The 13,347-nt window shown below is 36.6% G+C and overlaps 1 protein-coding gene across 4 annotated transcripts in view; it reads left to right on the top strand.

Moving 5' to 3' along the window:
• The window catches only part of SULF2 (sulfatase 2), a 167,197-nt gene that overhangs the window by 120,949 nt on the left and 32,901 nt on the right, over positions 1-13,347 (top strand). For all 4 annotated transcript variants that reach the window (XM_072879386.1, XM_072879387.1, XM_072879388.1 and 1 more), the window contains 4 exons: positions 1,212-1,363; positions 4,893-5,062; positions 9,489-9,639; positions 11,518-11,693. In XM_072879386.1, coding sequence (XP_072735487.1) covers positions 1,212-1,363; positions 4,893-5,062; positions 9,489-9,639; positions 11,518-11,693 — 649 coding nt within the window. The remainder of the gene's footprint in view (positions 1-1,211; positions 1,364-4,892; positions 5,063-9,488; positions 9,640-11,517; positions 11,694-13,347) is intronic.

Genomic DNA, 13,347 nt, shown 5'->3' on the forward strand with positions numbered 1-13,347 from the left:
ACTGCAAATTGTGTGCTCAAATCCCCTAGACTTTGAGGTGAGCTTTAATCTAAGGCCAAGATCAGAATCTCAGATATTCTGTTGTCCTTAGAGAAGCACAGTTGTTTACTGATACATGATCAATATGAGGTGCTGCAGGCACTATGTGCCTCTGGATTAAAAATACTTGTAATGTCAAGTGGAACAAGTGTAAAGATCTTTGTGCTAGTCACTGTGGTGATGGTAATGCTAACTTGTATTGCCAGACCATTAAAAAATTAAGATCTGAGCTCGGATGACAAAAAGTCAGATGCTGAATTGCAGTGCAGTCTGCAGACCCAAGAGCAGAATTTTGCCTTTAAGCTTTAAAAAACCAGCTAGACTAATACAGTCTTCCAGTATAATTTATCCTGTAATTGCATAGTGATTATATAACATATAAACTAGTGCTGAAAAGTATGTTCCTTTAAATTATTTAATTTTTTACTGGAATAATGTCAAAGCATCATTGGGTACATCATATACTTTAGAGAATTCGTGTTCTTCTCATAGAAATCTAATGCTTTTCATTTTCCTTAACCATTTTCTGGAAAATAATTTTTTGTCTGTACACTTGTGGCTTACAGAGCAAGGCTAGCATATATATAGCTCTTCTGGGAGGATGGCTCACATGCCTACTCTGTTCTGTAAGAATCCTTGTACTCATTCTGCACTTGTGCCACACAGGCTGCTGCTTCATTTCTTCTATGTAGCAAGTTTAAAATCTCATCATATTTATGGTCCTCATTTGTTGTAATTTCTCCCAAGCCAGCCTCCTATTAGTGACTTCACTGCTTCTGCCAGTTCCTTAGTGGGTGTAACCAAAATGAAAAATGTAGCTAAATTGGGTGATTCAGAGTAGGATGAGATAATGTGGCAGCTGGCACTATTTTAAGCATTTTCTGTTTTGTTCGTCTGACTCTGAATGTATCAGGCACTAAAGAAAATAATTGTGGTCCAGTTTCTCTCATGTGTAGTCAGGTTGTAAATCAAAAGATCTGCATTATGGAGCTCTAAAAGAAACACAGGCAAACTTATGACTCGGAACTTATCTCTTACCTTAAATGTATCTGAATGAAGAAAACAAAGCTCCTCTCAGAACAGACAGAAAGGAAAGAATATGGTTGAATGTGGTGTCTTTGAAGCGTTTCTGTTATGCCTTCTTAATATGCTTCTGCATTCTCTACCCCTAGCTTTCTTTGGAAAGTACCTTAATGAATACAATGGTTCCTATGTGCCTCCTGGTTGGAAAGAATGGGTTGGATTACTTAAAAACTCTCGATTTTACAACTACACACTCTGTAGAAATGGAGTGAAGGAGAAGCATGGATATGACTACTCCAGGGTAGGTCCTGTTGATTTATTTCTATTTTTTTAACATTTGGATGTGACTGCAAGAAAGCTGCGCTTTATGGTTTCAGTCTAACTAAAGAATTCTTTTCGTACTTGAAAGCTGCTACGTGTAACATTAGCTGCAACCCAATAGGCATCATGTTTGGACTTTTTGTTATCTTCCATTCTGGGAGGGTCATGTTACTGAAAACATTGTTAGCAGCAATGGAAACAAACAAAACAACCTGAGGCTGTATTATGAGCTGAAGATGTGAAAATGGATTTATATGCTGCATGATAACTATTTCTGTGCTTTGTATTTTAATTATTGTGTGCTTAGTCAGATTGTCATCTATTCCCCTGGTATAGAACTGACTCCAGTGGAATTACACAAGCGTAAATGAGATAAGAATCCAGTTCCCTCCAGCTAGACCCATCTTTTTATGTTAGTTTAAAGAACTTATTTCACAGCCATAATATGATGGAGAATTCATAATATCTTGGTATATCTTATGATAATTCTGAATGAGTGGAGTATTTAACTATTAAATTTATATCTCTGTGCATTGTTACAGGCACCTATGTTTCCTAATACCCTTGCAAGGATGTTATACCCTGGCCAAACTTACTAAAATGCTTGATAGTCATTGTCAAATGCAGTATCATTTCTTTCCTCATCTAGCACATGTTACAGCTCAAACAGTTATCTGTTTGCAGTCAGGAGTATGTTTATTTCGGCCAAAAGTGTTACCTTTCCAAAGGAGACAGCTTTTGTGAATTCCTAAAATGGCCTGAGTTGTCTCTGAAGTATGATGATAAATAAATTTATCCATAAACTGCTGTAGTTTAAGTAGCATATAACTTACGAAGTTGACTCACTCTGGAGTGATACTGATTTGTAAGGTGTATTTGCTTAACAGGGATTCGGTTCGCTTTCTCTTATTGAGCACAAATCCTGCCTCCATATTTGTGTTTCATTATCAGTGTGTTCACAGTCAGTTTTTTCTTTAAAGATTTGATGTCTCTGTGATTTCCCCCTTCCCCTCCCCCATTTGCAATTTTTAATTGAATGTACTTGTGTTGAAAGACAAAACTTTGCAGGCTTCTAGGGTTTCCTTTTCTATCACCAGCTGCTAAGGGGAAGGGACAACTGATGTACAGAATTATTTGTCTTTTATTTCCCTTCTGATCTATGAAGAATAAGAGAGCTAATCTTTACAGCCATGTACCAAAAGTGTTATGATGGAAACATATCTTACGTGGAACAAAGTCAGGCAAGTGATTTCATAGGGCACTGTTCCCCGTTGTACCAAGGAGCCAACAAGGAACTTGATGTTGCAATATCCCCAGCTCTGTTTTGTGTATACAATACTTGAAAATGTTTAGGTTTACATTTGGTTTAGTTTTTCTTACCGAGTTTGGTAATAAATAAAAAAAGAAGTCTGATGAAAATATAAATGTTTTTATAATCTTCATATTCTTGCATAATACACAGCTATGGTAATAAACAGATGATAGTGTGCAGAGCAACAGCACTTGTTGATGTTAACACTGGAGTTCAAATGAACAAACAGAAGCTGAAATACAAGACTGCTTCTCTTTCTTTCCTGCCTTTTTTGTTGCTGGAAACTTAATTTTCCAGCAATGAACAATATAATCAGTGATGAACAATATAATCAGATTATTTTTTAGCCCTATCTACTTCACATAGTTAATGTTAATTATGTGCCAGTGGAAAACTAGAAAAAAACATTACTGATGCTGTCCTCCAAAGCAACTGCTAAGCACTCACCTTCTGAAAATCAAATCTTTGCAAATTCTTTCAGATTTTCTAACAGGACGTATTCTACTTCGATTTTTATTTTTCAGTTTCTGTCACCTTTTTTAGATGAATTTTTGGTTTTGTATGCATTTTCACGGTGTACTACAACCTCTGCAGTCTGGAGCTTTTAAAAAAAAAGAAATCAGTTAAGGGAAATGTTTCTGTTTGCTCTTTTGGCCTGGTAAACACTGGTTTTGCAACATTGAATTTGAATGATTTTCACTTTGGCCAGATGAAAACCTTCATCTTCAAAATGAAGTTTGAAAACTATGCTTTTGTAATGGCTGAATCAAAGATGAATTGCACACTTAAGAAAGTGACCAACCAGCTTAAAGAACAGGCACGCTTTAGATAAACATCAGTGCATTTTTGAGAGCACTCCAGTATTCTCTCTCAGCTACGAGTGTGGACTCAGGTATTGAAAGCATGTTCAGAAGCCAGTTTTGATTTGGTCTGGCTTATTGTACAGTCTCCCTTCCCCTGCATATGCTTATGAATGGAGGTCCTTTAGTTAACTTTGATGGAATTATGCCTATTTACACCTGCTTTCATGAGTGGAAATATCCTATCAATAACAGTCGTAATCATGGCAGTTCCATAATAGACATCCCTCATGTTGGGACCAATGTGTAAAATTATAAATGGAGACTTTGCCAGCCTTGTTCTGGGATATGCAGGAAATAACCTGGGGAAGGTAAATACAGTCAGTGAAGAAGGCTTCCTTTGAATGATAAGCAGACGTCTTGGATCAGGGACGTTGGCCGTGGTAAAGAGGAGCAAGTGGCTGAACCATGGACAGAAAGCTGTACTTAAAAGGAGATGCAATCCAATATGTACCACACCTTGTACTTGTTCAGCTGACCAGGGGCAAACGTTATGTCTGATTTTACATTCAGCTGTGACATGACAGTTATTATTTTGTTTTTTAAAGGTGCAGTTTCATATCCTACTCATGTTTGAGGGATATTTATATTTGCAGCATTTCCTGTGATGCAGCCTAAGAGAGAACATGGCTTGTCATTAAAAATACTGTCTTCAATCCATATAGCTCCAGCAGATATCAGAAGAATGATAATGATACTTCTTAGAAAATAGAAAGATAGTCCATATCTTCCAGAGGAAGTTTTCTAAATTCTCAGCAATTTATTTGATAGAGCTGTATCTCTATCAGATTGTCACTATGTCTGTAATATTGAATGAAATTTTTGGTCCAATTATCCCAACATCTTCTAGCTTTAGTGACTTCTGGTTCAGAGGGAGGTTAAGAAAAATGAACATCAAGCCATTTGGATTTTCAAAGCACTTTTATTATGTAAGGTCGAGCTATACACCTTGAAGATATGGACACCAAAAAGCAAGGAAATTGACCTGTAATTTTCTAATTTTTTATTAATACCTGGTCATTGTATTTAGTATTGTGATCTTCATAATGTAATTACACACTCTGGGAAGAGAGAGTCCTATTTGATCTTCTTTAATATCATATATTTCTGAGAGGAAGCTGTTGCTTTTCATATTTCTAGGCAGTGAAGAACGAATGATTTGGGTGTAGTTTTTGAAGTTTTAACATCTGTAACTTACTCCCTCCTCCTCCCATTCTGAGTGAAGTAGCTTCTTTTTTCCTCTTTCTTATGAGACCTCAGACCTCCCCTTCCCATCTCACCTCCCAACTTGAAATTATTTTTCAAGTATCTCATTATACTTTTACTTCTACTTGCAGGATTATCTAACTGATCTGATTACCAATGACAGTATTACCTTCTTCAGAATCTCAAAGAAGATGTATCCTCACAGGCCTGTACTGATGGTTATAAGCCATGCCGCTCCTCACGGCCCTGAAGATTCAGCTCCTCAGTACTCACATCTCTTTCCTAATGCCTCACAACACATGTAAGGAAAAATAAAACCCTTTCATTTCCAGGTTCAGGAGTATAGAAGTCCTGGGTACCTCTGGAGGAACAATGTTTGCTTTATAATACTCTTGGCATAAGTTTAACACAAATATGTAAGAAGAGTTTTGAGATATTTTTTTTTTTTTTTTACCTCTTCAGACTAGTACAAGTAATTGAGAATGGCTACTGAACCTAGAACTCAGAATTGTAGCTCACTGAGTTAAATGGAAAGATTCATGTTGAATTCATTGGACATTGTTACAACCTATTTGGGAAGTAAAGGACTGTTTCATTTTGAGCAGGGGGATCAAAATCTGGTTCTTGGGCTGTAATCTCTTCAGGGGAAGAAACTCTATCTCCCGGTCCTTATGTATAAACTATATTATTTTATGGGTATTACCAAAAATCACATAGTATGGAATACTTATTACTCCTGTTTCATATATGGAAAGAAAGGAAATACAGGCCTGCAGCACCAAATTAGACAAGCTGTTTCTGAATGAGCGGGTATGTCTGTACATGACCCAGTACAATGTCTTGAACGGGTCCCAGAAGCAGTATCACCCTGTTCCTGAGTTAACATGTTCATAAGCTCCATGATGAGATGGTTCTTGTTTATAGCACAGAGACATTTTATGGGTACAGCACTGCAAAGCTCCATTACAGGCATCTCCTCGCATGCTGATAAAATGAATGGTTCTCCCAAATCACCTTTTGGCACAATTGAAAACATTCCAATATTTTTCTAGTTACTGGCTTCATGCCTTCATTGATGTTCAACATTTATAACTTTCTTCCTACATGCCCTTTTTTTTTTTTAAAGGGAAATTCTGTTTTATTTGGATTTGTGAAGGAACTGGCAACTGATGGAAATAATAATCAATTGGCAGCTGAAGCTGCTCAGGACTAGTCCAAAGTCCAGTGAAATCCATTTAAGCTTTTTCACTTTATTTTAAATAGAGTCTGAGAGAAAAAGCTTCCTTTGTTCTATTGTCTAGGTATTGCATAACTTAGAATTCTATATTTAATTATTTTGTGTTGTGCTACCAAAGAAACTCTGTGTCCTAGATCTATAGCAATGCAGTATTTCGTGTTTGTTTGCCGTCTTATGCTCATTTATTTTCTTTGAAATTAAAATTACAGAAATGCCAAACGAGCAGCTTCTCATAGCTTATACCCAGTATTGACCTCAGTCTGACTAGAAGTTCCTTTGGAAGGCATTTGTATCTCAGAGATGATAATCATTTATCAAGCAACATTCTGTAGCAATTTAATTATGCTAGTCGAATGAAAAAAATAGAAGGATTTGAGGAAGGCCAGCAATGAAAAATATAAACTACATCTATTTTTCTTTTGCTCATAGTTTAAATTTTATTTTTCACACAAACTAGATTTATCTTCCTAATTATGGTTACACAGAACTATTTTTAATTGTAGGTGACTTTCCTTACAGTGATAACAATTATACAGGGAGTGTCACTTTGTGGAAACAAGTTTTGTTTGTAAAGAAACAAATTATCTTAGTAGATGGAACTGTGTTTTTCTTTTGGATATGAACATAAAATAGGATTTTATGTACATCTTGTGCAAAGAAACTGCCAATCTTATTCTAAACAATTTTCCCGGCACTACATAATAATAATAATCTGTAAGGGTTTTCATTGCCCTGGGTTTAAGATTCAATGTAAAAATGCAGAACGTGCATCATTCCCTCACTGTATGTACAAATTAGTTCTCTACTTTCCATTTTTTCCCGTGTTCCCGCATTCCAGGGAATCTCTCAGTGACAGATAAATCTGTCCATGATAAAGGGGGTAGGCGGTTCTCACTGGTTTTTTGTCATGTGGATGTGGTAGGGAAGAATCAGAACACAGGTAGAACACTTCTTATGAATTGCCCTAAAATTGAACAGTCTTTGCCTAGTCCCAGAATCAGAAGGCAGTACACCATGTGGCATGTCTCTGTACCTCTTCTTGTGGCAGCGCTGACAAAGTCTGCAAGCGGATTCTTGCGCTATATTCACAAAGCAAAGTGAAGGTGTGACTGTAATGCTTACACTGGTTGACGTACATACTGCATTGTGTAGCTTTGCTAATAATAGCTAAAGGTTAGTGGTATGGATTTTAGCATAGACTGACAATCAGAGTACTTCTTTGCTTGGGAACTCTGGTATGTACTTCTGTTGCTAATTTACGCTGTTGTTCTCTTGCTTCTATTATTACGTATACTAGCTGGTATGACCATTCCACCCTGTACTGCAGTCTCTCTCCATCTCGTTCTACAGAGCTCCTTTTCGTGTGCATCTGCAGTCTTTTCTTGTTTGAAAACTATTCACATCAACCAGCATTCACATAGCAAATCCCTCAGCTACATGGCTGGTTTTCCTTTTTTTCTACCTATACTGATAGCTGCAGAGGGTGCAACAGCTGGGCAGTTTAACAGTGATCAGAGCAGTGTTATTTCTGTAGAGGGTACATTTTACCACCCATCTTTTCCAAGGTCAAATGCAGACTAGGACTTACCTTCTGAGTACATTTGAAGAGGTTATCTTAACCAACTTCTAAGAATGTTATTTTTGTGTATTTTTCCCATAAGACAGACAATCTGTTAAGTGTAAGAGGGTTACATTTGTAGTAATCAAAGAAAATCACGGGCTTTGGTTGGATTAAACAGCGGGAGGTTTCAAATCAGCCAGGAAATCACAAAGTAAGCTGAAAAGGAGTTTGCCAAGCATTTTTGATTCATTCAGGGCATCACATAGCAACAGTTTCCATAACTGTCAGCATTTTCAAAGGAGCAATGTCATTATTTCAGCCACAATAACATTCTGAAATTCAAGAGGCTATTAACAATACAGAGAGAATAAACACCAGCCCTTTCCTCCCTATATGAAGAAGCCTCCATTTGCTGCCTACGCACATTTTTCAGAGAGCATCTAACAGAGGCTTTCGGCATAAAACATTTCACTGACAGATTATTAATTTCATATTTATATTAAAACTCTTAAGACTACCTGTCATATTCAAAGATACATTAGATACACAGTATTTCGAGAAGTTTCAACTTATATTACTATTGTTTATCTTAACAACTTACCCTGCTGCTCTGTTGCATACACAAAAACAACAGTAGATATTTGCCAAATAGGAGCTGAATTTATCAGGAAATCGTGTGTTGGGAAGAATAAAATAACTGAATATCTGCTATTTTTTCCTGTGTTACTGTGTCACCCTCTTGGCCTGCACATTTGCGTAGACTGAGTTTTTTGCTTTGAATGAAAAAAGGAAGCCTCAACAAATGACTTAGGAAAAGTAATTTTTAATATTTTACACTCTGCAGGTGATGTGTTTGAGCCAAGATATGAAGAAATTGACAAAGGTGGTTCTCAATCTTAAGTAATAACAAACTTTTTAGGAATAGATATAGTAGGAAAAAATAATATTTATTGCAAATGTAAGCTATAATATAGCTTTCTAGTGAGCTGGTGATGCAGAGAGTCAACATTATGGTAATCATATACAAAATCTTTTGTTTAGATCTAGCTAACCTAGAGCAATATATTATGCAAGAAAAGCAGTCTCTGAAACTGCCAACAACATGAAATTATGGACAATCAGTGATATTTCTCCTCATCACTTTAATGATGTCACAGGATCATGAGAACTTGGAGGGGCTGTGAGATTCCAGGAGGACATTGAATCCAGCTCTTGGGATTTTGCAGGGACTTTAAAGTTTCTGATGATCACAAAGGAGTTGGTGGCTGGAAAGCATCTACAAAATACAGTCCTATTTCCCCTCACCCCTGCTTTTCTTGGCAGGTCTTTAAAATCCAGCTATGTATCCACTTCTGCTTGCCATGAACTCACATGCAGTTTGATACCACCAGGTAGGGTGCCTGTGCTCCTCTAGGTACATGAGTGTGAAAGTATTCAAGTAGCCAGTCATGTTGAATTCAAAAAAGCTGTTAAAGAACATGGTAGAACCTTTTCAGCAAGTTCTAAAGCTATTGTTAAACAGCTTGCACAAGCCATAATATTTGGTGCTAATGTGGGCAGAGTGAAAGCAAAGCAATTACATGAGTAGGAACTCTATAGTGCATGCTTCATCCAGATCACACTTGTGGAGTTAGACTTCTGAGGCTAGTCTCTTGGCCTTGAAATGTATCCATGTTAGTTTGAAGACACTGCAAAAACAATGTATATTTACTCTTTTAATAGATTTTATTCCCCAGAGAGTTGTTTTAATTCTCCCATCTTTCATGTAGAACATAAAAGTATAAGACTTTTCAAATGTAAATCTAATATTTTCTTGTGCACCTCAGATAGTTAGTCCTATAGTGTTGATCAAATAGAAATTACTGGTATACATTACTATGGCTTTTTTCTACGCTGCTAAAACATTCTGGTTTTCTCTCTGTTCCTTAGCACTCCCAGTTATAACTATGCCCCAAACCCAGACAAGCACTGGATAATGAGGTATACAGGTCCCATGAAACCTATACACATGGAGTTCACTAACATGCTACAGAGAAAGCGCCTTCAAACACTCATGTCTGTGGATGACTCTATGGAGATGGTAAGATTAGTAGTCACTTTTTTTTGGCTAAGCAGGTGCTTGTTTCTTGAGTTAAGCTCTAAGGTGTGCTGTATATGAAGATAAGGGGGAAGGAAGGAGGAGGAGGACTGCATCAGTTTTTTAATAGTGTGTAATCCTTTCACCTCTGAGGATTTTGTCTCCCTATTCAATGCATAAGGATCCTCATCTCCTAAAGACAGGTACTGTGAATTGCATGGTGTAAGTGAGCTGATTTGTTGCCACAAAGCCACTAATGATTAAGGGGAAGAGGAAGGGATCGCCTGAAAAAATGTATGTCATAAATCCTAAAAATATATCATCTGATAGTGAAAAGTCATCCTACAACGTGTGGGAAATAACTACCTATGGGCCTATTTTGTTCCTGTAATACTGAGTTTCTGAGAGAAGAACAACAACAACAAAAAGTGATGCTACAGGAGTTGTAACTGGAACAATCCCATGGTAAACCAGGCCCAGGATGTTATGTTAGAAGTAAATAAATATATAGGTAGATTTTTTAAAAAAAAAAAATTAAGTCTGCATTATGTAACAATGAAATCTCATTGCAAGCTGGGTGTCTTGAACGGAAATGTCTGAATTGGCTAAAAGCTAGCCTGAAAAAGAATGGGTTTCGAGTTGTAAGAAGGCAGATTTAAAGGTGTTGCAATTTACTGCTTATCTCTTGGCATTCTTATTCAAAAAAGGTAGAACGCAAAATAAGAGGAGTCCTGTAAGACAAAGATGAGATTATCGGGATGGCATTGCATCAACTTGTTAGTAATGTCTTATAATTACTGATTCAGGCAAGTACAATCTCTGCTTCATATTAATGAACCTGTTTAGATGGATCAGATACTGGCATTAGGGGAGATCGGCTATTTTACTACACTATTTTGATTTTCTGTTTCATAAAATGGTTTCACTTTCAGTGATTCACTGCAGGCAAAATCAGTTGGGTTGGTTTTTAGTTGTAATCACCAAGTTAGCCTGATCTTTTCTACTGAATTATATGCATTTAATAGTCTTTCAAAATTAAAAAAAACAAAAAAAACCCAAAAAACCCCCCACCAAACCAAAAAAATAAAAAACTCCAAACCACCACCAACAAAAGAGTTTGCTTTCTTCTGTGCTGATGCGTTCTGGATCTTTTTGAGGCACCGCTTTGGTGGTGCCCCACCACCTTCATATGTTTGCAAGGGAAAATGTCACATAAAAATTGATCTGTGTTGCTCAAGTTGGTACATTTCACATAAAGATTCTCATGTAAATCCATAGAAGCAACCACAAACAGAGTTAAAGCTCCTCTTAATTCTCCATGTTAGTTCTCCAGCTAGTGAGAGAGTATGACTGAGTGATACTTATCTGGAAGAGATTTTGCAAATATTCTGCATAATCAGGACTTGTTTTTGTCTGAACGCAAGATTGTTGAGTGTTGCTTAAATAAGTGTGAGATTCAGAATGCTGTCATTTTATTAAAATTGTTTGCTGCAGGAAAAAGATAAAGGTGGAGAGAAAATTTCAAAAATGCTTATCACCTTGAAACTTTTATCTCTGTTACTGTATGTATTTAGTGCTATCTTGACAGCTCTCATGCAAAATACTGAACCCAAACACTTTTGAAAATATGGCATGCTAATGTGTTTACCTTAAAGCAGAAAACAGAAGTTTGCCTTGTAATAGCCACAATATTCAGTTAGTAAAATTATTGTGTGATTATGGATTATTCAGAATAGTTCATTGTGATAACTCATGGCATAATAAAACTGTTGTTATTTATTTGTATATTACACATAGGCAGAAGATTATATCCAATATTCTCCATATAGTACTACTCAGTGGAATGAATTTCATATTTTGTTTTGATTTTTTTTTTTTCAGATTTACAATACCTTGGTTGAAACAGGTGAACTGGACAATACGTATATAATATACACAGCAGACCATGGTTATCATATTGGGCAGTTTGGACTGGTGAAAGGAAAGTCCATGCCATATGAGTTTGATATCAGAGTTCCTTTCTATGTCCGAGGTCCAAATGTGGAGCCTGGATCCTTGTAAGTTCTTGGCTATTGTGTATGTATGTATGTAGTGACCAGAAAAATCCTTTATGTTCACATCTCTAGTCATATTGATCTGGCATCCGAATGGAGGTGCAAAGTTCTCTCATCCTGACTGACTTCCTGCTCATCTTTGGCAGAAAAATATGTTTAGTCAGATAGCAGAACTGATAGTATGTGCTGGTATAACATAGTCAAGGTTTTATGCCATTGCCTTTTTGGTTGCATAGATGTGCAGCACAAGACACTACACTTTTGTGGATGTAGTTGAAAAAGCCACTCTGAAGTATGTCCAATCTAGGAAACACTTATTTGCCTCCTTTTGAGGAGTGCAAATAATACGCATAACTACCACATTTTCAAGGTAAAAAATATATTGTATAATGTTCACTCCCACAGTAGATAATTATTGCTGGACATTAAATCACTTAGTGGAGTCACCTGTTTCAGTTTATGAAGAAGAATGTACATAATAGTTCATATATTGTCATCCACAAAGATTCTTTTTGGTTCATCCTTTGAGATTACATGGTTAGGGCTGTCTGTCGGATGCATGCAAGCATGCAGAATATGACTGTTAATTAAAATGGTAGCTTTGATCAGCTAAGAAATTATGTAAATACGCTTTCTAAGCAATTATTTCAATAGCAAATATTTGCACTTAAGTAATGATTTTGGACAGAGTGCTGTAATTTGCTGCCTTTTATTTATATCAGTGTGCATGTTTTAGCATAATCAACACACACAAAGTCTTCCACACGCCATTTTTTTCTTCACCACAGAGGAACAGATCTAGTGTGTAATACAGTAGCAAATAGTTATAAAAAAAGAGTCTGATTCCACTTGCTGTTTAAATTCACTGATTCACAATATTAGTAGGCACAAAAATGTTAAATTCTGTAGATACTGCACTGTGTGTCTAATTTATTTACAGCAGTTATGCATGTGAAATAATATTACTTCTTTAAAGAGCAGGGCAGGGATTCCTCAGATGGAATTAAACATATTACCTGAGCGCTGAAAGAAGTTTGTCTGCAGCAGCACAGAATTTCAAATGAGCTGGATTAGCCTTCTAAGAACATGCTCTCTTTCACTTCAACTGCAGTTTTTGGTCTTACTGGAGAGGCAATGCTAATATGGCCCAAGTGGACTGAGCTAGTTTTTCTGCAACGTGCAATGCTAGAGCCCTGCCACCTCCTATCTGTTCTAGTTCAAGGATCTTTACACCCAGACATATGTAAAAGCTGTGAAACCTTCCCACTGAATTTTATTTTTCAGTGGCTTCTGAAGGTGAAAAAAATGTTTCTATTAGAATCAGAGGAGTCAGCCTGACAGACTCTAACAGAACAGAGCCCATCACAGTACAACAAATAGGAAGAACAGGATAAAAACCTTGGAGGGGGAATATATCAGATAATAAATTGATCCTCCCTTTCAGCCTGATTTTCTTTAAATGGTAGAACTTCAATCATCCATGTTTTGCGTGAACCTTATGTTTTTCCTGCAGAGTAATTGTCATGACTCCCTTTTGATACCAACGAAGATTTAATAGCAGTCACTGTAGCAAGTCATTACTAAGCTCTCATTTCTGTTACCAAATATGCTACACCACAATTATTAGTAATTAAAATCAAATTAGGTACATCAATTT

The sequence above is a fragment of the Ciconia boyciana genome, chromosome 14 (genome assembly GCF_034638445.1).
Source record: "Ciconia boyciana chromosome 14, ASM3463844v1, whole genome shotgun sequence".
Lineage (NCBI taxonomy): Eukaryota > Metazoa > Chordata > Aves > Ciconiiformes > Ciconiidae > Ciconia > Ciconia boyciana.